Source organism: Aquarana catesbeiana, linkage group LG06 (genome assembly GCF_042186555.1).
Source record: "Aquarana catesbeiana isolate 2022-GZ linkage group LG06, ASM4218655v1, whole genome shotgun sequence".
Classification (NCBI taxonomy): Eukaryota; Metazoa; Chordata; class Amphibia; order Anura; family Ranidae; genus Aquarana; species Aquarana catesbeiana.
This window is the reverse complement of record NC_133329.1, coordinates 23077684-23102598: the sequence shown is the minus strand read 5'-3', so window position 1 is coordinate 23102598 and position 24915 is coordinate 23077684. Positions and strand designations below refer to the sequence as shown.

The 24915-nt window shown below is 37.8% G+C and overlaps 2 protein-coding genes and 1 long non-coding RNA gene across 3 annotated transcripts in view; all 3 read right to left on the bottom strand.

Annotated features, from left to right (window-relative positions):
- Positions 1-3885, bottom strand: part of LOC141148225 (uromodulin-like) — a 7194-nt gene extending 3309 nt beyond the window's left edge. Inside the window, exons 1-4 of the mRNA XM_073635474.1 lie at positions 3749-3885; positions 2588-2830; positions 107-269; positions 1-4 (exon numbers count right to left, since the gene is read on the bottom strand). The exon at positions 1-4 is cut by the window's left edge and continues 3309 nt beyond it. Of these exons, the coding sequence (XP_073491575.1) occupies positions 1-4; positions 107-269; positions 2588-2830; positions 3749-3843 (505 nt within the window). The 5' untranslated portion in view covers positions 3844-3885. The remainder of the gene's footprint in view (positions 5-106; positions 270-2587; positions 2831-3748) is intronic.
- A 1104-nt stretch (positions 3886-4989) lies between these two features.
- LOC141147911 (uromodulin-like) lies at positions 4990-19451 on the bottom strand. Its single transcript, XM_073635070.1, has 6 exons — positions 19439-19451; positions 17727-18530; positions 10892-11152; positions 7782-7904; positions 5171-5364; positions 4990-5094 (listed from the first exon to the last, which is right to left on the bottom strand). Exons 1-6 carry the CDS (start codon positions 19449-19451, stop codon positions 4990-4992), a joined length of 1500 nt encoding a protein of 499 aa, XP_073491171.1.
- Positions 19452-20526: 1075 nt separating this feature from the next.
- LOC141148226 (uncharacterized) lies at positions 20527-24411 on the bottom strand. The gene is made up of 3 exons (XR_012245187.1): positions 24313-24411; positions 21586-21763; positions 20527-20690 (listed from the first exon to the last, which is right to left on the bottom strand). It is a non-coding gene; the product is annotated as an uncharacterized lncRNA (long non-coding RNA).
- Between the last annotated feature and the right edge of the window lie 504 nt (positions 24412-24915).

The window sequence follows — 24915 nt, the reverse complement described above, 5'->3', positions numbered from 1 at the left end:
AATTCTGTAAATAGAGGGCAGGGTAAAGGGTAGACATTTAAAGTGGGCAAACTAATGTTCTATAAATATATTTTTAGTGAGTACTCACAGTCAAGAGACAACTTACCGGGCTGCAGATTTCCAATGTTGTATTACACAAGCGAATCTGACAATCTATATAAAGTCTGCTGTCATTTCCAGCAAACTCGGTGATAATAATCGAGAAACGTCCTTGTAGGGAGACTCCATTCTCTACCACATATAGGGTAGAGTCATTCATAACAGGGCAGCTGTTGAGAGATAAAAATAATGATAAATAACAGCCAAATATTCAGCTGAAATACAAAGACCTGCAAAAAGAACCTGTAATTCTAATTTGTATTCCCATTCAGGCATTCTTGTGACAGGCACAGCCAGGTCTGGCCCATCGTAGCAGACCACACCCCAGTTAAGCTTGGTCTTGGACTCTTATCCTTACCCTTCCCTTCAATCAGTACCTAACTCCCCCCCATGACCATGTTTTTTTTCCACTTACCTGCAGTGCTCTTCAAAGCACATACTCCTCCTTTACATTTGGCTTTTTTTTTGGCTGGGGGGGAGTGGGTACCTGATTTTGCCAGATACCTGCTCCCCCACTTCCCATTGGGATCTGAGAGGAAGTTTGGCCCCCACATCCCCTGCAACCTTCTGGGACACATTACAGGTCCCAGAAGACTGTGGGACCAATCACAAAGTGCAGCACAGCTCACACATAACCAGTGCTGTATACCCGGCTGTGAAGCCACAAGGCTTTATTGCCAATTTCCTGTAGTGTAGGTGCCAGCGACTGAACCTGAAGCGGATTGAAGAATCAGCTTGGGTAAGGGCAGCGCTGGTCCCAGGGCAGGTAAGACTTTTTACTTTTTATTAAAAATCATCAGCTACAGTTTCTGGGGCAGACTGGATATATATATATATATATATATATATATATATATATATATATATATATATATATATATATATATATATCCTATATACTGTAAACATACAGTATCTCACAAAAGTGAGTACACCCCTCACATTTTTGTAAATAATTTATATCTTTTCATGTGACAACACCAACAGAAACCCTCTCCCTATTTAGAATCCTCGAGTACTCACCAGTGACTTCCAACTGCCCCCTAAAGGGACCACATGTACCTGCCATCCAGGGCCCATGCCTGGAGTCTTGTACAATTAAAAAAAAAAAAAATGTATATATATATATATATATATATATATATATATATATATACACACACACACAATATCTCACAAAAGTGAGTGCACCCCTCACATTTTTGTAAATATTTTATATCTTTTCATGTGACAACACTGAAGAAATTACACTTTGCTTTTTGCCTGTCCTGTTAAACTGATGTATGGTCTTGGCCACCGTGCTGCAGCTCAGTTTCAGGGTCTTGGCAAACTTCTTATAGCCTAGGCCATCTTTATGTAGAGCAACAATTCTTTTTTTCAGATTCTCAGAGTTCTTTGCATGAGGTGCCATGTTGAACTTCCAGTGACCAGTATGAGAGAGTGAGAGCGATAACACCAAATTTAACACACCTGATCCCCATTTACACCTGAGACCTTGTAACACTAATGAGTCACATGACACTGGGGAGGGAAAATGGCTAATTGGGCCCAATTTGGACATTTTCACTTAGGGGTGTACTCACTTTTGTTGCCAGCAGTTTAGACATTAATTACTGTGTTTTGAATTATTTTGAGGGGACAGAAAATGTACACTGTTATACAAGCTGTACACTCACTACTTTACATTGTAGCAAAGTGTCATTTCTTCAGTGTTGTCACATGAAAAGATATAAAATATTTACAAAAATGTGAGGGGTGTACTCACTTTTGTGAGATATTGTGTGTGTGTGTATATATATATATATATATATATATATATATATACATTTTTTTTTTTTTTATTGTACAAGACTCCAGGCATGGGCCCTGGATGACAGGTACATGTGGTCCCTTTAGGGGGCAGTTGGAAGTCACTGGTGAGTACTCGAGGATTCTAAATAGGGAGAGGGTTTCTGTTGGAGAGGAGAGGACTCATTTTCAGTACTCTTTGGATTGATCCCCCTAGACCTCTTGGTGGGAAAATAACCTCCAAACCCTGATTAGAGCAGAGGTAGAGCAGAACCCAGCTAAGTAAGCATTGTGGGCTACCTTGAGACATGGTCGCTGAACTGTACTGTCCCCCTGACTCCCCTGACTGTGGGACCCCTGGAGCTTCAAAAAAAAAAAAAAAAACTTGCTAAGTGACTAGTGTGACTGGGGATCAGCCAACCCTTCAAGTTTGTACTAGAAGTTGATAGACTATTTTTGTTTGCTGGGGATAAGCTGTTTTCTATTTGCCTGTTTTTGAAAATAAAAAGACTGTTTGCTCAATATGGCTAGCTGATGATCCTAGGTTTCCATATGTGACAATATATACAGTATATGTTTATATATTCTTTTTAAAAGCTTAGGAAACCTAACATAAAGTATGGAAGTTTGTGAAAACTAGAAAGTAAGTAAAGTGTTACTTCAAAATGTACATCCTGAGTGTCAGAGAAAAAACACTTACTAGTCACTGATGATGCTGTATATCGCAGTATCTGTATCGGATGTAGTAGTCACATGACAGCTCTTTATTAGCAGTACAGCTGTGGAAGAGGTATTGTCTGCCACACTTATCCCAGTGTACAAAGACACATTTGTATCTAACCAGGCTCCTGGGTCCTCATAGAGAATTGTGTAATTAGAGTCTTGGAAGACGCCCATTCTGACTGTGTAGGAAGAAGAGCCTTCGAGGGATAGATTGCCTTCACTGCAAAACAATATTAGAGAAGAAGACAGTTAAGACATCTTAATGGCAATAACAACAGGGACATAAAATATAGTCCAGAAAGTTGGTTAGGGAATTTTCTACAACACCTCTATATATGATATGTAAGATGTTGTTAATGCAATCTTTTAGGTAAGTCATTCTTATCCTCTCCCACATACTACATTTACTTGGCCTCTCAATGTAAGGGGACATTTCTCAAGTAATCACCAATGTAAGGAAGACCTTCTCCAATGACCATCAATGTATGTGGGCACCTAACCAATGGTCACCAACGTCGGGGGACATTTCATCACTGACCTCTAATATAGGGGAGTACTTCACCACTCATCATCAACACTCCACTGACCAACATTGCATGGGGTCACTTCTACACCAATGTAAGTGGGCACTTTACACTTGGCTACCAAAGTAAAAGGACACTTTTCCAATAAGCATGTAAGGCAGCCCTTCACCATTGATCACTTATGTAAGGGAGAACTTCTCCATTCACTCACTGACCACCACTGTACACTGCCCACCAATGTAAGGGGTGGCACTCCTACCCTGACTCCTAGTATAAGGGGACCCTTCTCCACTGACCATTTATGTAAGAGTGCACTTCACCAACTACCATTGTACGGGGTCACTTCTACAATGACCACCAATGTAAGGAAGGCACTTCTACACTGACCTCCAGTGTAAAGGTACCCTTCCCCATCAACCACCATTGTATGGTGGCATTTCTACACTGCATAAGAAGCCCTTCTTTTCTAAATGCCAATGTAATTAGGGACTTCTCCACTAACCACCAATTTAGGGGGGCACTTTATGTAGGAGTGTTGAAATATATCTCTTTTTACAAAAAAAAGGCCATCCTCAGAGATATCAGCTTAGCAAATTGACTTAGCCATACTCTACCTTACAAGTACACTTGTAGAGAGCCGCAGGAGATTTTCCATGCTTCTTCGGTAAGTACATGAGATATTTGTGGAAAACGTGAATGAGGAGAACATGGTTGATAAATATGCGACATTTATGTATGTTAAATAATCACCACTTGCCTGAAATAAAATATAAGAGAAATAATTATTTTCCTTGACGGGCATATTGAAATAGTAAACATTTTATTAAACATCATTCATAGTCTTCCACCTTTATGTAAACTTGTACGATTTAAAGTAAACTTGTAATGAGAATCACACTGAGAATGTTTTTCTGAGCCTCTTCCAATGAGTTCAATATCTCAGAATCACAGACCAGAAGGAGCATGCAGAAAATTATACAGTTATGTCAAAATGTCTTCATGCTTTTCTTTTGCCAGGTCAGTGACTCTAATGCCCTGTACACACGGTCGGACATTGATCGGACATTCCGACAACAAAATCCTAGGATTTTTTCCGACGGATGTTGGCTCAAACTTGTCTTGCATACACACGGTCACACAAAGTTGTTGGAAAATCCGATCATTCTGAACGCAGTGATGCAAAACACGTACGTCGGGACTATAAACGGGGCAGTAGCCAATAGCTTTCATCTCTTTATTTATTCTGAGCATGCGTGGCACTTTGTGCATTGGATTTGTGTACACACGATTGGAAATTCCGACAACGGATTTTGTTGTCGGAAAATTTTATAGCCTGCTCTCAAACTTTGTGTGTCGGAAATTCCTATGGAAAATGTGTCATGGAGCCTACACATGGTCGGAATTTCTGACAACAAGGTCCTATCACACATTTTCCGTTGGAAAATCCCGTTGAATCCCGTTATAGCGTTGAAGGCAACACATCTACATGAATAGGAATTAACATTTTCTGAAGGGAAGGTCAGCACTAAAGTGTTTTGTGCTTGAATTTTTCTCTACTGGTGGATGGTATCCAATATGAAGGGGACAATGTTAATGTGGTGATATCAGCACTGCTCTGCATCATAATCTTAAGTGTGGGGCACCATGGTGACGATTCCTCAGGGGTGCATCCCTGATGGCCTGCACTCACAGGATCTCCTAAGTCTTCTGAGTTAAGTAATGCATCAAGACTAGTGGTTGACGTTGTCCTCAGTCAAGCAGGAGTACATCAATGTGAAATTAAAAAGCAATTTCAATCCAAACCTTTTGTTTGTTTTATCTATGTGCCCCTATTGAAAGGATTTTCCCTCACGTTCTATTCTGAAGAACTACAGATCCCACTGTGAGCTACATAACCAACAACTAGAGTTCCTGTGTTTTTTTCCTGCAGTGTCTTCTCCAAAGTCCCAAAAGCCTTCTCCTAATATCATAATGTTATTAAAATTCCATACTTTATAACTTTTCTAATAATTTTTTCCTTTGTGCTTTTTACTTACTATCAGCTCTCCTCCGCAGTAACCGCTCCTAGGAAGTGTGGTGATGGTAATGTACATTTTATCTCTTATTTCAATGACCCCAGTGCAGCTCCTGTCCTTTAGCTGCAATGATGAAGTATTGAATCCCAACAACTCAATGTCACATTTACTATAAGATATAGTTATTTGGCTCATTCCACATTCAATGTTAATATCTGAGGGGGAAAAACAAAAAGTAAAGGAGCATATACACACAAAAAAGGGACAATATTTCTTGCCTATTTTTATGTTCCTGGACAATCAACATTTGCCCTAACACATTTTATGGTGGATGGATGAAGGTGACGGAGTTATCTATGTGTATCTGTAAAGAGAGTGGTTGGCATGTGCAGTGAAACATTTTAAATATTACAAAACAAGTCTGGCCGAGTGTGATTACTACTAATTGTACCATGATCTGGATACATGAGAACCTTCTATTTTTTTAATCAAAACTTTTTTTATTGACAAGGAAGACAATAAATTGTTTGTACAATATAAATTTGGAAAGCATAGATGTCAACCATCAACATTTGCATTGAAAATAAAATATAGGACCAGGTACAAAGCATCACATCTTATGTAAGGCATATCCAAAACCTTTTTTTCTTGAAAAGACAAAAACAACTAAAAAAAGAAAAACATAGGGCAAAACAAACTAAATCAAAACAGCCTGAGTTTATTGTGAGATGTTTACTAAGACGTCTCCTTTGTCTACTCTCAGCACAGCGGGGAAATTACATGAGAAACATATTAATGAATTCATTAATTTATTTATGACAAGTATTTATATGGAGCTGACAATTTATTAAGCGCTTTACATATATTGTACATTCACATCAGTCCCTGCTCTCAATAAGCTTATACTCTAAGGTCCCTATCTCACATGCTTACATGCACATACTAAGGCCTTTAACGGAAGAGCTATTTAACCTACCAGCATGCCTAAGGAATGTGAGAGGAAACTTGAGTACTCATAGGAAGCCCATAAAAGCACAGGGAAAAGATGCAAACTCCATAGAAATAGTGGCATGGCCCTAGTCTTATCAGACCTCTCTATGTAATGTTTCATCTCCATGTTGTTCCATTTTCCCTGACCCCCAAATACTGTTCATTATTGCTCATTGCCTCCCTGTGAACTTTTGCAAGATAAAGAGCTGGAAAATATGAATTGGGCAATCAGTTCCTCCACCATAATCAGTCAGCCATGCAGTTAAACTTTTGAAAAGATCCAAGATTACTCTTATTTTACACTTTCAACATAAACAGATATCATACAAATCAAGGTCTCTTGATAATTATACTACCCCTACCACCAATAGCCTGGCTTGGTAACATTTGTCTTAACCAATCAAAGAAATATATTTTTTAAGGTTCTTAGAAATTATTTTTTTGGACATTGGTCCTTTTTTTTGGTTCACATGGTCATTGTTTTACTAGAAGGTTTTGCAACACTTGTCCTTTAGTTGTACAGTGTTACAAAACAGGTTTATGAGTTGAAACTCAGCTTCTGGACAATACACCAGCAATATAGCACCACATCCCTTAGTTAATTTGTATATTGGAGATTTGTGGGATTTTTAGGTGCATATTAACTTAATAGGAAAAATGAATTTAAAAAATGTAAATTTTATTAATACATAAAAACAATGCAGTTGCATTAGAAAAGACTCCTGTTTAAAGGCTTGCTTTGCTGACTTCCCTTCTGGCTCGAGATCCTGCTTGCTGTTCCACTACATTGATTCCTGACTTCTGGCTTGGCTGACTATTCGTTCGGGTTACTGAGCTTTGGCTATTTTTTGACTACTTTTGTTCTTTTCACTTTTATTTTTTAACAAGTGTGATTTAACTGTACTTCTGTCTCGGCCTGATTTCATGGTTTCTGACATTTCTGCACTCGGTAATAGTCATGTCAGTGGCAGTGATAGGGTTAATGGTCCCCTTCACCCTTCACTGCAAACTCCTGAACTCAATGGTTTGGAGGGGTGTCTACATACTTCTGGTCATGGAGATGAATATGATGGTCAGGTGTTCCTAAACTTTTTTCCATATAGTTTAGCAAGCAGTAGTTAGTCACATTCAACTGGATTTACAGTATATAATGTTGGATGCCTTATGCTACCCATTCAAGTGGATTCCTCAGCTTACAATGTTTGTTACCCCAACACTTCATATTCCTGATATGTACCTGCAGTACCATGTACTTGTATGAGAAAATATCCTGTTTTTTTTTATTGCTTCCTTTATGTGAAATCCCTGGTGTTCCTGTCAGTCCCTCTGCTTTCCTATTAAAAACTGACCACACTAAGCAGGATAACACACCATGGTCAGTTCTCCAGCTATGCTGGGAACTCGGCCTGCTCTCCGCCAATGATCAGACTTTTTCTGACACACCCCCACTATATTTCTGTTTTAAACTGAATGGGTTGCTTTACAAGGTGATCGTTTACAATCACTTTAAGGATGCTGCTTGGATGAGTAGCATCCAAGTGGCTGTTGAAAATGACTGATACTAGCTATTGAATTTTGAAATTTCCCACCAAAATTTGGAAAAATTTGGAAGTGAATATACTTTGTGAACTTATACTGTTACCTTCAGGCCTAGTATATTCGGTAGAAGTGTTCTTTAATGATGGATTGCAATAACATCCTGTTACTCTGTCAACAGTCATGCACTCTTCATCAGGAAAACATTGAGTGACCACAGAACCGGATTCTAGGTAGAAAAAAATTACAAATTACAAAATATCTTGTTTTCTTAAATGATAAAATATCAATATTCTCACTTTAATAGTACCTACTTACAAAGCAACCAATATAAACTTCCTATAACTGATTAAACTTGTAGACATAAAACTCCTCTGTATACGCATTCACGGACACTAGACACGTGCACTGCCACGGCATTCTTTTCATTTTTGTTTCATTCATTTTGTTTTGTTTGTTTTTTTCATTTTTGTGGTCATTTGTTATGATCGCAATTCGTAAATTCCTAAATTTGTAAATTTGAATTTTTTTTCGAATTTACGAACTTACAAAATTATGAATTTTCGAATTTACGAATTTACATTCAAAAATAAGAAAGAAAATCCGAAAATTCGAAAGAAAGAAATTCAAAAATTCTAAATAATAACTAACTAACTAATAATAACTGACTATTAAATTATAGGTATTGGAATTTCCTTTCAAATTTGGCTGTTAGTGAACGTAACGAATATCAATTTATCTGAAGTTACAAATTATCTGAAATAACAAATGCCGCATCTAAACAAATGGAACGGAACAAATTTATAGTAAATAATAATATATTTTTTTATATTATTATTATTGTTATTTATTATTACTAATTCATTACGTTCCATTAGTTTAGAAGCGGCATTCGTTATTTCGTATAGTTTGTAACTTCGGATTAATTCATATTCGTTACGTTTACTAACAGCCAAGTTTGAAAGAAAATTCCAATACCTATAATTTAATAGTTAGTTATTATTAGTTAGTTATTATTTAGAATTTTTGGATTTCGTTCTAACTAACTAATAATAACTGACTATTAAATTATAGGTATTGAAATTTCCTTTCAAATTTGGCTGTTAGTGAACATAAGGAATATGAATTTATCTGAAGTTACAAATAATGCGAAATAACGAATACCACATCTAAACAAATGGAACGGAACAAATTTATAATAAATAATAATAATAAATTGTTTTTAATAGTATTATTATTGTTATTTATTATTACTAATTCATTATGTTTCATTCCTTTAGATGCGGCATTCATTATGTCTGATAATTCGTAACTTCAGATAAATTCATATTTGTTACACTCACTAACAGCCAAATTTGAAATTAAATTCCAATACCTATAATTTAATAGTACGTTATTATTTCAGATTTTCAATTTTTCAGGTTTTCGGATCTTCGAATTTCGCGTTTACAAATTTTAGAATTTATGAATATTCTGAAAAATTAGTTAAACGGGTTTTAGTTATTTCGGATGTTTCCGAAGTAATGAGTTTGTTGAAATTAGTTAAAAAAACAAAACAAATTGCACATGTCTAACGGACACATTGAGGCTGCGTTCCAACTGATAAGATGTGGGAACCACGACGATTCCTCTGCAGGTTCCCGCACTGCATCAGAATCACAGGCAGTTCACACTGCGCTCTGCGAACTGCTGCGGGTGTCAATGTAAAGTTAATGACATCCCCCAAAATTGGTTTTGCAGAATTCAGTGCGAACTGTGGAATCGGATGGAATCGGATCGCATGGGTCTGAACACCCATGCGATCCGATTCCAGTACGTTCGAAAATAAAAAGGGTCCTGCACCTTTTTTGGTGTGGATCCAGTGTGAATTGAGCCATACATAATGTATGGCACAATTAGCAACTGCACTAAATTTGCATGTCATTTGTACAGTGCGATTCCTGTACAAATGACATGCGATGCGGTACACCGCATCAGAGTGAACCCAGCCTTAAGGAGAAAATTAATTTTCTGCCCTCTATGGCAGGGTGGGTATTGTATTGCAGTATTGCATGGTGGGCATTGTATTGTATTATACTGCAGGGTAGACATGTGCAATTTGTTTCGCTCCAAATTAGTTTTTTAACAAATTTTGACAAATTCGTCAAAGTCCGAAATTTCCGAATTTCCGAAAATTTGAAATTTCAGAAATTCAAAATTTTGTAAAGTTTTGGAAATTGGAAAATTGGAAAATTCGAATTCGGTAATTCGAAATTTTGGAAATTCGGAAGAATGAAAATCCGAAAATTCGAAAATCTGAAATAACTAACTAATAATAACTATTAAATTATAGGTATTGGAATTTCCTTTCAAATTTGGTTGTTAGTGAATGTAACAAGTACACATTTATCTGAAGTCACGAATTATCTGAAATAACGAATGCCGTATCTAAAAGAATGGAACGTAACGATCTAATAATAATTAATAACAATAATAATAATAATAAAATCTTTTTATTATTATTATTTATTATGAATTTGTTCCATTGTGTTTTGTTTAGATGCGGCATTCATTATTTCGGATAATTCGTAACTTCAGATAAATTTTTATTTGTAACGTTCACAAACAGACAAATTTGCAAGGAAATTCCAATACCTATAATTTAATAGTTAGTTATTATTAGCTAGTTATTATTTCGAATTTTACTGATTTTCTCTCTTTATTCTCAGATTTTCAAATTTTTGGATTTTTGAATTTCCGAATTTTCCGAATTTTCAAATTCGGAAAATTCGGAAATTCGGAATTCGAAAATTCGGAAATTCAGAATTCAAAAATTCAGGAATGTGAAAATCCGAATTTTTGGCATTTACGAATTTTAGGCATTTAAGAATTTCTGAATTCCGATCTTTCAAATTTCCGAATTTTCAAAAAAAGCAAAGAAACGAATGCAACGAAAATGAAAATGAACACATTTTTTATCAGTGCACATGTCTACTGCAGGGGAATTTCCCTAGTCAGTGAGTTTTCATATACAGTGGATGCTTCATCATTGGTTAAAGTTTGGTGGATATAACATGCACCGCTTTTTTAAACATGGCCCTGTGTGTTATAATATCATTAATAAAGCACCAAAAATAATACAATCATGGTGAGCACATTGGTGGAAATAAGTTGAATTATCTGATTTTTTTGGCCAGCTATAAGAAAAAATACATTTGGGTTGGTGACCTTATTTACCTCTCACTATACATTGGCGATCCGTAAATGCTGCAGTTGAAGACAACCCTGTGGTAAGGTCTGATACAATAAAAGTACTAGTAGAAGTTGTTTCCACAGTAAGAGCTGTAGTGATATCAGATGCTGTGAGTGCCGAGTCAGTTATAAGAGTATGGCCATCCGTAGTGGAATAAGGAGCCGGAGAAGTTGTATCAGTAGGAGACACCGTCTCAAAATCTGTTGTAGAAGGTTCTGCTGTGGTGATTGTCTCATTCCCTGAAACTACATTGTAAATATAGTTAGATTTTTGAACTTTTTCAGTGTTTGTGATGTATGAGCGAAACTAAACAAATTCTAATACTTATTACAATTGATATATATTTTTTTAAATAATTCCGTTTTTTTTTTAAATGTTCTTATGTTTCAAAATCCTGCTCCCATATACTGCATATTATTTACATACAGTGGAACCTTGGATTATGAGCATAATCCGTTCCAGGAGAAGGCTTGTAATCCGAAGCACTCGCATATCAAAGCGAGTTTCCCCATAGAAGTCAATGGAAACAAATAGAATTTGTTCCACATTGACTTCTATTGCATGCAATACCGCATGTGGCCAGAGGTAGGGGGAATGCCAGAGAGCCTAGGAAATACTTGGGGACAGCTCGGCTGAACTGGGAAACCCTGGGAAAGGCTCGTAAACACTTGGGAACAGAATATTTCCGAGTGTTTCTGAGTATTTCCGAGTATTTATGAATGGCTCCGAACCATTCCGAGTGTCACCGGCGCCCCCGCACTTCTGGCCAAATGCGGTACTGCACACCACATTAGCTTGAATTCTGCTCGTTTTGCGAGACAACACTCGCAAACTGAGTCAGGATTTTTAAAAAAAGTTGCTCTTCTTTCCGCGTTTCTCGTTAACCAAGGTTCCACTGTATTTATTTATTTGGAGTGGGTGCAAGGTTAGAACCTCCATCCTCCATCCTGTTTTCCAAAAAGTAAAAAGCTTTCAAGAGGCACTGGGGCTTTGATGTGAGTTCATACAAAGTAGTGAGGGGGGAAAAACATTTGAAGATCAGGTTAGGCTGCTCACAACAGACTAGGCTACCCCTTCAGAAATGCACAAATGGAAGGAGCACCAGACCAAAGGATAAAAGTGTCCAAATTAATTCATTAGTTTGTATTAAAAAACAGCCAACATATTTTGATTGCTCACACAGATACAGTTGACCAGTAACGCTCCTGATCCAGAAATGAGCTTGAACAGATTCACACATGAAAAGATCTATTTTAAGCCATTCAATGTTCTTATTTTATCTGAAGCCCTGATGAAGTGGGAGTTTCTCCAACCTCTGAAATGTGTTTGGTGTTTTATTTTAGTACAAACTAATAAATTAATTTGGACTCTCCCTTTATCCTTAGGTCTGGTGCTCCTTCCATTTGTGCATTTTTAACTGTTTTTATTACTAGATGTATTTCACTGGATTTCATCTCAGTTCCTCTCTTGGTAATAGGGAGTCACAGGGACAGGACAGGATGGAGTGTGAGTGGAGAGGAAGAGTACCAGTAACACAAGGGTTACATGCTTTGTCTTGTTTTCATTACAGTCTGTCTCTTCTTGTCCCTGTGACAACTCGTCCGGTATTTTTTTAAATTATTTTTTCTGATGTTACATGGGCAGAGAATGTGGCAAAATATCTGAAAAAACAGACAAACACACCCCCCTCCTTCTGCCCATTCACAAAAGCCGTTGTCTTATATGAACTCATTCACAAAATACAAAGGCTTCTGTGAATGGGTAGCAGAGGAGAGGAGTTGGCATAGCTGATGCGTGTGCTTCTCTCATCTCACAGCCGGAGTGTATCCTCTGGAAGTGAAATAAACCCTGTCACCTATAGTAATAGAGATAAGTCCTAGAGGTGTAGCTAATGGGACTTAACTTATAGCATGTTTAACTTTTAGCAAAGTTGCTGAATTCTTGGAATTCTGCTAAAGTCCTAGAGAAGGGAACATAGGTCCCTGAAACATGTCTGCTTTCTGCACACAGACAAGAATTACGTTTTCATTTTATTCAAGGTTGTGACTCTTTGTTGTTATCTGCACTTAGTTGCTGATCTTTGTGCTTGTAGTGGTACACTCATCTTTTTTCCCAACAACTCTTTTTGCAAAATGCATGGATTTAAATCCTTGTGTATCTAAGCAAGGGTGAGAACAGAGCCATTGATACAGATGATATGGCACTGATTTCTCAAACAAATTATCCTTGAAGTTATTAAATTGTCTCCTTAACCACTTCAGCCCCAGAAGATTTTACCCCCTTCCTGACCAGAGCACTTTTTGCGATTTGGCACTGCGTCGCTTTAACTGACAATTGCGCGGTCGTGCAAAGCTGCAACCAAGCAAATTTGACGTCCTTTTTTTCCCACAAATAGCACTTTCTTTTGGTGGTGTTTGATCACCTCTGCGGTTTTAATTTTTTGCACTTTAAATAAAAAAAGAGCGACAATTTTGAAAAAACGCAATATTTTTTACTTTTTGTTATAATAAATATCCCCCAAAAATATATAAAAAAACACATTTTTTCCTCAGTTTAGGCCGATACGTATTCTTCTACATATTTTTGGTAAAAAAATTACAAGTGTATATTGATTGATTTGTGCAAAAGTTTTAGCGTCTACAAAATAGGGGATAGTTTTATGGCATTTTTATCATAATTTTTTTTCTTATTAGTAATGGCAGCAATCTGAAATTTTTATCTGGACTGCAGCATTATGGCGGACACATCAGACACCTTTGACACTATTTTGGGACCATTGTCATTTATACAGTGATCAGTGCTATAAAAATGCACTGATTACTGTATAAATGACCCTGGCAGTGAAGTGGTTAACCACTAGGGGGTGATGAAGGGGTTAAGTGTGTCCTAGGGAGTGATTCTAACTGTGGGGGGATGGGCTTCAACTCACATGACAGCGATCGCTGCTCCCAATGACAGGGAGCAGTAGATCTCTGTCATGAAATAAGGCAGAACAGGGAAATGCCTTGTTTACATAGGCACTTCCCCATTCTGCGGCTCCGTAAACCCGATCACCGGGAGACCGGTGGACATCCAGTCCCACGGACACGGTCACGCTGTACGCGGCACGCGGCTGCCATTCCCGCCTCTTAAAGGGGACGTACAGGTACGCCCATTTGCCCACCGCTGCCATTGTGCCGATGTATATCGGCGTGCGGCGGTTGGCAAGTGGTTAAAATTAAAGAGACAAAATTCAAAGTGCCTTGTGCTCTACAAACTTCCAAAAATGTATTAATGTGTATTGTCCAGTGGCGGCCTGTAGTTTTTTTTGGGGGGGCGGCAAACAACCACCCCCCTGGGCAGCCGGTGGCGCCACTACCAATCTGCCGCTCGGTCCAGCACTTGCCCCATCTAGATGGTGGGTGGTGGGCTGTGGGCAGCGGCTCTGGTGTCCTCTACTTCAGCACGGCGGACCTGACCTTTGTGGTGGACAGCGGCTCCAGTGTCCTCATCTACAGCACGAAGATCTCCTCACTGTGCATCTCTTCTCTCTTCCTCCTCCGCGCTAGGCATCCAATAGGATTGCCTGACATTTTGGCCAATAGGGAAATGGGTCTCACGACCCGCTTCCTGATTGTCACGGAGGAAATTTAGTGTGAAAATAGCAAATTTTCATTAGCCTGTTAGAGCCTCTGGCTCTAATCACGTGCTTCAAAAAACAGCCCCCCATTGGAATCATGTGGATAAAGGGGGGTGGCGCCCCTGCGCCCCTAATGGACGGGCCGCCACTGGTATTGTCCCTTTCAGTTAAGGTGCTAAAACTCAAAGTGCCTAGTGCTCTACACACCTTTTAAGATGATAATATTATACAGTATACACACACATAATAGTGTGCAAAGCCTTAGCATTCTGTGCACAATACAGTAAAGCTCCCTTGTGCAAAATTTTTTTTTTAAATTGCATTTTAGTGTAAATATGAGATGTGAGGTCTTTTTGACCCCAGATCTCATATTTAAGAGGTCCTGTTATGCTTTTTTTCTATTACAAGGGATGTTTACATTCCTTGTAATAAGAATAAAAGTGACACATTTGTTTTTTAAAGAACAGTGTAAAAATAAAAAATAAAATGTAAACTAAAAAGGAAAAAAAAAATTTTTTAAACATGCCACGTACCGCCGAGCTCACGCGCAAAAGCGAACGCATATGTAAGCAGTGCTTGCATATGAAAACGGTCTTGAAACCACACATGTGAGGTATCATCATGATCGGAAGACCGAGAGCAATAATTATAGCCCTATACCTCCTCTGTTACTCAAAACATGCAACCTGTAGAATTTTTTAAACGTCGCCTATGGAGATTTTTATGGGTAAAAGTTTGTCACCATTCCACGAGCGGGCGCAAGTTTGAAGCGTGACATGTTGGGTATCAATTTACTCAGCATAACATTATCTTTCACAATATAAAAAGAAATTCAGCTAACTTTACTGTTGTCTTATTTTTTAATTCAAAAAAGTGTATTTTTTCAAAAAAAAGTGCGCTTTTAAGACCGCTGCACAAATATGGTGTAACAGAAATTATTGTAATGACCGCCATTTTATTCTCTGGGGTGTTAGAAAAAAAATGTATAATGTTTGGGGCTTCTAAGTAATTTTATAGCAAAAAAAAATGTTTTTAACTTGTAAACAACAAATCTCAAAAAGAGGCTCGGTTCTTAAGTGGTTAATAAAAGCCTGGCCTAGATTCTAGTCCTTCCCCACACCATCCAAAGCCTTTGCCCAAAGTTGTGTTTTGGAAAGTTTCAAATCCACAATCCAATAATCTATTGGGACCTTAACTGTTCTCTTCAGTCTTGCTAATAAAAATGTAATCTGGAGAAAAATAGCAAGGTTGCAGGGTAACAATGTACAGTAATTAGAGTGTGAAAAGAACCCACAGAGAAATATATTATTTCTGTAACCAGATGGCATTTGCAATCTGCTTATCAACATTCTGAGCATGAAGCCCCATGCCTTGAGAATGTTTATTACCATTTCAGGTTTGGAACTAGATATGTGATGCTGTGCATGCCCAAAATTCTTAGATCCCACTGTCAAGTAGACATGTGCACACTGAAATATTTTGTTTCGGAGTTTCATTTTTGCCTGAAAAATACATTTATTTAGTTACTCCCGAAATTTGTTTTTATTTATTTTGTTTTGTTAAAAAATGCATTCGTCCCAAAATCCAAAATAATTAAGGTCAAATCTGTCATTGAAGGTTTATGGTGTCTGTCGAAAGTTCTAAGAAGATTGGACGGAGCAGCTAAACTGTACGACGCTGCAATCGTACATTTCCGGTTTAATGTTCTGCCTACAAGCTATAGTAGAATTCTAATGTTGTATGACACTAATAATAATTATATTTATTCATTATTATTACTAGTCAACCAACATTAGAATTCTTCTATAGCCTATGGGCGGAGCATCTGACCATAAATGTCCGCTCGCGGCGACTGCTTCGTCGAATCTTCATGTCGAATCTTTTCTCTCTATGTAAAATAATCTTGGACTAATAGAGTTAGGTTAGGCACATTCAACCTTTTTTGCTATTGTCTCTATAATGCTGAATCTTTTCTTTCTATGTAGAATAATCTTGGACTAATAGGGCTAAGGTTAGGCACATTCGACCACAGGTTCGATGGACACAGATCGCTAATGTCAGCATCATGTCGAATCTCCTATCTATATCGAACTGTTGTTGCAACGAAAACGAAAATAAAGCATTTGTTTATGTTGGATCTCTAGTTTTTCAGAACCTGCACGTTCGTTATCGTTTGTTAAAACGATAACGAAAATACCTGAAATTTGGATGAAAATGCATTCGGACGAAAACGAATGCACATGTCTACTGTTAAGTGCCTTCCCTTTGTGATTGGGAACCAATCAGCATAATTCCCACCCATATATTCACCATGCCATCCATGATGATAGTATTTGAGCACATGGTTTTGTTTTGAAACTAACCTGCAAGCTAATGCTGTCACAGTGCCTTGCAGAGAGGCATTGTCACCGGCAGCACTTAGTAAAGTGTATACAGAGATTTGAAAAATAATAATAATAATTTGGATAGAAGACTGGAGCCGGACATAATCCCCCATACGTCCACTCCAGTAATTAACAACCTTTACTTCCCTTCCCATGATGTCTCCCAAGTACAGAACTGAAGGTTTCAGCTTGACATTCATAGATGTTAAAAAATGGGTCCTTTCTGGGTCTTCTTCAGGGAATTTATAGGACCCCTTATGGATGTTAGGACTGATTGCTATTCAGATGTTTTATACTACTTACCTGATATATGATATATGATATATTTGTAACCTGTTTTACATCCTACAGTGGTATACATTTTGTATATTTATACCATGTATTGATCTTCTACTTTCAAAAAAATATTGTTGAAAAAAAAAAATATTATTTGGTATAGGCATCTAAATTTTAGAAAACTCTTAGCCTGAAGGTGTAAATTAGTATTACCTCATATTGATTTCCATCATATTAGCACTATTTCTTAGGTAGAATTGGGATCACAAAATTGTTATAATTCTTAAAGGACAAGTTTAGTATAAAAACACTGGGGGGGCCGCCACTGTCAGGAACAGGTACATAGGTAACTGGGTGGGGGTGGACTTAGCTAAAAACAGTTTTAGGAGAAGGTGGGGGAAAGGTTGCAAAGTTTTCATACCAAACCAAACTTATGCTCTAATTTTAATGAATTAATAATAATAATAATAATAATAATAATAAATTGACCATAAATTAAGCATTTTATTGAATATGGTATATTATAATGTGATTACTTACCTGTACAGTAGGCCAACCAGCAGGCTGGTGTTCCCTGTAATTTATACACATAAAATCCTTCAGGACACAATTTTACTGCAATTTGATTGGACCATGTACAGCAACTTCCACCCCAACGCCAGTTGGCACAGGCTGTACGACTGACAATGCCATCGCTGACTGTTGGGTGTGAGCTAGTTATCCACACGGGGGCATGTGTGCCACAACGGTAAAATGGTACACAGTACTCGGGGATATGAAGATCATATTCTCCTTTAAACCTATACCAGCCATTCAGGCCGTTGTCACAATGAATCCAATCATTGGAATTCCAATAGTCTTGTTCAGTATGAATATTAGAAATACTGCGCCAAGTGTCGTTAAGTATGATGTGATTGGAGCAAGGGTCAATACAGGAATTCAGTTCATTTTCATAATATCTAGAGGGACAAGTACACGTGTATGACCCGTATCCATTGGTACACACAGCTAGAGGATTACAGTCATTCAGAGAGCTGTCTGCACACTCATCAATGTCAACACAGCCAAATTCTTCACTATATTGAAATCCAGGGTTACATTGACAGGTGTAAGATCCGATAGTGTTCACACAGGAACCACCGCCATAAAAATCACAATTGTTATTGTAACGATCCTGGCATTCATTTATGTCGTCACAATACCACCCGTCTCCGGCAAATCCAACTTTACATGTGCACTGCTGGTCCCCACCAAACTCTCCACACGTTGCATTTGGGTGACAGTCAGAATCAGAGCAGTTTCCTAAACATAAAGAAAATGCTTTGGGTGAAAGATTAACGTGCGCTAGAAACAGAAATATAAGAAAGTCTAATCTATGGAAAATCACATTTTTTAATGAAATTGCTAGTTTTATTCTTTTTCACTCAACCCAGCAGGATGAACAATAACAAAAAAAAAAAAAAAAAAAAAAAAAAACATGCTGTGCTGCTGTATGCTGAAAGGGACAGCACCACCATCACCGCAACACACTGGTTTTCCAGCATGTACCTTTGACAAAAGCCAGTCATTAGACCAGCTGCTATTGGGCAGGAAACTGTACACACTAACAGAATTTTGGCCGCTTCCTGCTAAACTAGACGATATTCAGCCCTTGTGTACCCAACTTTACAAGCAACCGACCTTTGAGATAAGGCACAGTAGAAGATGGGGACTGTACATTCTCCCTTTCCACTCCTATGCTACTCTTCCTGACTCCAGAATTCAGGCTCTCTCAATTGTTGAAACTATTATGAATGGTTGGGACTATAGACACATTCTTGAAGTCAGGACCCGTTTATTGTAGATATCTTAGTTACAGCTGGAGGACCCACATAAGGAGAGTAAGAGATGTCAAAATGGCCAGGATTGAGTTAGTAAGAAGAACATATGGAGGAGTCATTGCTCGGGTCACCTGCTCTCTTGGTGTGTCCAGTTCCCACACCAAGCTTAAAAGCCAAAGTCAATAGACTTTTTTTAGAACTGCTCCCCCTTCCCCTACAAATCTATAGGAATGCATAAGAAGCTAAAATACAGGTTAACTAAGCCATACAGAACTCTGAATCATCTCAATAGCCTATTAAAATGATGTCAACGGCATGCTGTATCAAAGCCCATTGACATAGGTCCAGTTGTCACCATAAATATTATCAATGAATCTGAAAATTAGAAAGAATTAAACAAGCTCTATTATAATCAAAAATAAATCACAATACTTTTATCCACCATGCTTACCTGATATGTTCAGACCTGCAAAATAAATGAGAGTAAGATAATTAGTTTTGTTCCTCAGCAACTCTCTCTGTAATTCCTTAATCTATATCTAGTATATATTTGGGGCTAGTATAGCTAAACAATTCTCATTTAAACTCATTTAAACACTGCTTTTTTTTAAAGGTAACTGTTATTTTACAGTATATAAAACATACACATATATATAGAAAACAAAGACAAAAACAAAAAACGAGAATTGAGCAGTCACAGCTCAAGTATCACCAAACAATGCAAACCAGATGTCCACTTAATACACTGTTAATATATAATGAAAGGACAGTTATAAAACACTAGTTCACCAAAGTATGTAAAATATAAATTGTCAACAAAACAATCCATATAAGCAGCAGAATAATTTTTCAGCAAGTAAACCCTAGGTCCAATCAGCACCTTAAGTATCACCTGAAGTATCTGGTGGTATAGTACAATTTGAGGTCACCCAAGGGTCCCAAATGTTATTACATTTTCAGGGGCAACCCCTAGCTTCATAGGTCAGTTTGTATAATGGGAGCACCTGATTAAAGCAGAGTTCCACCCAAAAATGGAACTTCCACTTTTCGGAATCTTCCCCCCTGTCACATTTGGCACCTTTCAGGGGGGAGCATATACCTGTCTAATACAGGTATTTTGCTCCCACTTCTGGACATAAATACCCGAGCCACCCACGGGTATCTACGCCACTTCCGGCGCTTTCTCCCCCCGCTGTCTTCTGGGAGACACACAAAAATAAATTATTGGGTGTTGAATGTTAGGTTACAATGCATGATGAATTATATTTATCAGCTAATGCATAACAGTACTGATTGGTGACTGTTGTCATAGAGTAGGAAACTAGTGGCAGTAGATTTCTGATCATGGAAACGTGCAACCAAAACCTGCACATCCATTTCTTTTGGCTCTGACTGGATCAGACTAACAATAAAAGCCCCTTTATAAAAGTGATACACTATGATTACAGGACTTTCCTGGGAACCCTGTAAAAAACAAGTGACGTTTTGCTGCAATATATGAAGTGATAAAACTTACTATTATAACCCAATATTTGAACAGTCAGTAATCCATCGCCTTGAGCATTTAGAATCCAAGATCCTGCAGCTGGACTTTTTACCAAGTGAGAACTTAGAAAGGCATAATTGGAGAAGTTGGAATAAGAAAACTTAATATTGTGGTTTTCCTCCAGTATAATTGTATTTTCTAAAGAGAAAAAAAATAGATGCTTATATACATGCATAACATGTACTTACAATGAAAACTATAAAACAAGCCAATGTAGACCTGATAATGGATACTTATAATATCCAATCAAGAGAGATCTCTCCAGTAGTGTAGTTTATATTTTTAACCAGATTATCAATTTCAGACAAAACTCTGATCTGAAAATGTTGAACATTAGATCTGTTAATGTCCATTCTCAACAGCCTCTGTAGGGTCTGTGTTGATGAGCATTGGGCTTGTGTCAATGTCATGATGGTTTGAAGACACCAGTTTGAGATGCCTTCAGTTGACCTTCTTCTGACCTGCATTTTATCTGCTTCAGGTTGGCTTTACATTGCCATAGACCTGTATAGGAATGCAAAACCCACCTGGCACAAACAAAAGCCCAGTGTCAGAGACCCATAGAGGTTGATTTGCTAAAGAAAAGATTGGAAAAAAGTTGCATTGAATGCATACAACAGTTATAGAATGAAAATGAAATCACTTCTTAACACCTACAACAATATAAAGGCTTTCTCTCCTCCAGAAGACATAGACTCCCAAAAACAATGGGCTCTCATCTAAATTGGATGGAATTGGCTGCATCCAGTCTATCACAATTGCTGTTAAAATGTATCATGGGTTCCTGAGCCTTAAATATTGTATTGTCAGACTACAGGATTATGGTGATTCAGAAGGCAAGAGTCCCCTTATTTTTAAAAAAAGAGTTTAAGCTGTCTAATCAGTAGGTGGACTCTGATGGCTTCCAGGGAACTTTCAATGAAAATCTATTGCAGAAACCCTTATTTCTTGCCTTGCAAGAAAATGCGAGAAGTGGATCAATATATGGATAGGGTCAAAAATTCTTACTGTAAATATGTAATAATATTCTTACCATTTGGATCAGTGAAATTAAAAGTGAATTTGTCATCTCTTGTAATCAGTAAATATGATAAGGAAGTTGTGACATTAAACTCTTTGGTGTATTGGTCAGTGACATTTAATTTTATGTCCAGGATGTGCACAGATGAATTCAGAGGTTTAGATAAGAGTAATTTCAATGAGTTCACCAACTGCAAAGTTTGAGAGGAAAAAAAGTGTTTGATGTTTTATTATTTAAGCCAAACAGAAAAAAATTACAACCAAATAAAAAGTGCTACTAACACTATATGCCCACCCACATCGGCCATGCACATATAGACATGGAGCTCTATCTTGGTCCAATTTCACAGCCCCCAAGAGTAAGAAATACCAATAACTCCAGAAAACTATTGTCTTCTGTTCGTTATCTTAAACACAAATGTACATTTATACTATATTACCAAAAGTATTGGGGCGTCTGCCTTTCCTCACAAATTAACTTTAAAAGCTTCCCAGTCTTAGTCCATAGGATTTAATATTAAGTTGGCCCACCTTTTACAGCTATAACACCATCAACTCTTCTGGGAAGGCTGTCCACAAGGTTTAGGAGTGTGTCTATGGGAATGTATGACCATTCTTCCAGAAGAGCATTTGTAAAGGTCAGGCACTGATGTTGGACAAGAAGGCCTGGCTCACAGTCTCAACTCTAAATCATCTCAAAGGTGTTCTATCAGGTTGAGATCAGGACTCTGTGCAGGCCAGTCAAGTTTCTCCACCCCAAACTCGCACCTCCATGTCTTTATGGACCTTGCTTTGTGCACTGGTGCACAGTTATGCTGGAACAGGAAGGGGCCATCCCCAAACTGTTCACACAAAGTTGGGAGCATGAAATTGTTCAAAATGTCTTGTATGCTGATACCTTAAGAGTTACCTTCACTGGGACTAAGGGGCCAAGCCCAACCCCTGAAAAACAACCCCACACCATAATCCTCTCTCCACCAAATGATTTGGACCAGTGCGCAAAGCAAGGTCCATAAAGACATGGATGAGCGAGTTGGGGGGGGGGACTTGACTGGCCTGCACAGAGTTAAGACCTCAACTCGATTTGGATTATATTACAGAGCATGTTTTGACTTCTCACGGTTTTGAGAGTCACGCACATTGGGGTAAGTTGATATGTGGACTTTGGTGGAAGGAGCACCCGGGTGTTTGACATGTGTTGAAGAGCACTGTCTTTCAAAAAAGGGCTTCACACTGGTAGATAGTTACATAGTTACATAGTTACATAGTAGGTGAGGCTGAAAAAAGACACAAGTCCAAGTAAATTTATTTCCCAATGGGATGCACTGGCTAATGCCCTTATTTAATATGCTCTTAAAGCAAACCCATCTCTCCTCCGTGTTCATTGTTTATAAGATTTTATCCAAATGTAATACTTCTAGATCTGGTTCGTAGTTTAGGGAAGTTGGCTCTTTTAAAGTTCAGTGTCTTTGTGTTCCCCTTGTGTTTCCTATTTGTGTGATTTATACTGAAGCCAATTGACCTGTGATCACTGTTTCCTAAATTGCCCCATATTTCTAAATCCATGATCAGGTCTGTATTGTTGGTAATCAGTAGGTCTAGTTTGTTTCTAGTTGGTGCATCTACCATCTGACACATTAAATTGTCCTGCAAGACATTTAGGAACTGGCGAGCCTTAGATGATTGCGTGGTTCCCTCCACCCAGCCTATGTCTGGATAATTAAAATCCCCCATTATGATAACATTTACCATAAATAAATATAAAAGTGGGTAACAATCAGCGCAAACCGATAAGTAATCACAAAGGTTAATATGCAAGCTGAACACTAAAGGTAATCACATATGCCTAAATACATAAAAATTATTAAAATAAGTGCAGCGCAATAAATAAAAATATAAATGATTCCAGATGAATCCAATATTTAAGTATCAAATGTCCATAAATGACATCCCAATAAATGTAGAAAATTCAATGATGTAATCGATCCTATATAACTTCATCCAAAAGACACAGAATGCGCTTACCAGATGCTGTGGACCTCTGCGAGCAGAGATCAAACTCACATGTACCCCCACGGGGATGATGATATTTCCCAGTGGTATCACCTTGGACGGCTGATTTTACAGGTTTCATTTAACCCTTCAGAGATACCACCGGGAAATATCATCATCCCCGCGGGGGTATATGTGAGTTTGATCTCTGCTCGCAGAGGTCCACAGCATCTGGTTTCATTTAACCCTTCAGAGATACCACCAGGAAATATCATCATTCCTGCAGGGGTATATGTGAGTTTGATCTCTGCTCGCTGAAGTCCACAGCATCTGGTTTCATTTAACCCTTCAGAGATACCACCAAGAAATATCATCATCCCCGTGGGGGTATATGTGAGTTTGATCTCTGCTCGCAGAGGTCCACAGCATCTTGTAAGCGCATTCTGTGTCTTTTGGATGAAGTTATATAGGATCGATTACATCATTGAATTTTCTACATTTATTGGGATGTAATTTATGGACATTTGATAGTTAAATATTGGATTCATCTGGAATCATTTATATCTATTCGTTTTATTTATTGCGCTGCAATTATTTTAATAATTTTCATAAATAAATATAGACTTATTTATTTTTTCATGGACATTAATTTAATGATGGACTTTATTTGGTTGATGAATATTTTACATTTGTTTTTATTAGCGCTGCATATGCTTTATATCTATATATATAAACATTCCATTATTACCTGATAATAATTAAACTTATTCACAGTGATGAGTTCTCCATAACTAAATGATGAAATGTCATTGAATATTTCTTCTTCAGAGGCACTCACTAAACAATTCCCAGCATACAGCAGGAAATAGACCTGGAGAGAGACAATATGATTATCCATCGGTCAGAAATATGTAGATGATGCAACATTTCATGAAAGGTTCTTACTTGTGAGTTCTTTTTCTCCAACAGCGTATAAACCTCAGAAAGAAGCTGAGTGTCATTGTAATCCATCATGGAACCAAAAGTAAATGCGGCAATGACAGACTGAGCAGGGGAAATCTCCAAAGCTCTCTTCAGCCCATAGAGGAGGGACTGGTTACAGGGAAATGTTTGGGCATATGTCTGAGATTCTCGATAGTTTGTATTTATGCTTTGTAGGAAATAGTCCCTGTTGGTGCTGATGGTCTCAGTTGTAACTGAACAGAAAGCAGTGGGAAAATACAGATTACAAAATTTAATATAATCTTTTTTAAACTGACAGCAGCATAATTACGCAAAGGAGACTAATGCCTCGTACACATGATCGGACTTTCCGCCAACAAAACCGTGGAATTTTGTCCGAAGGTGTTGA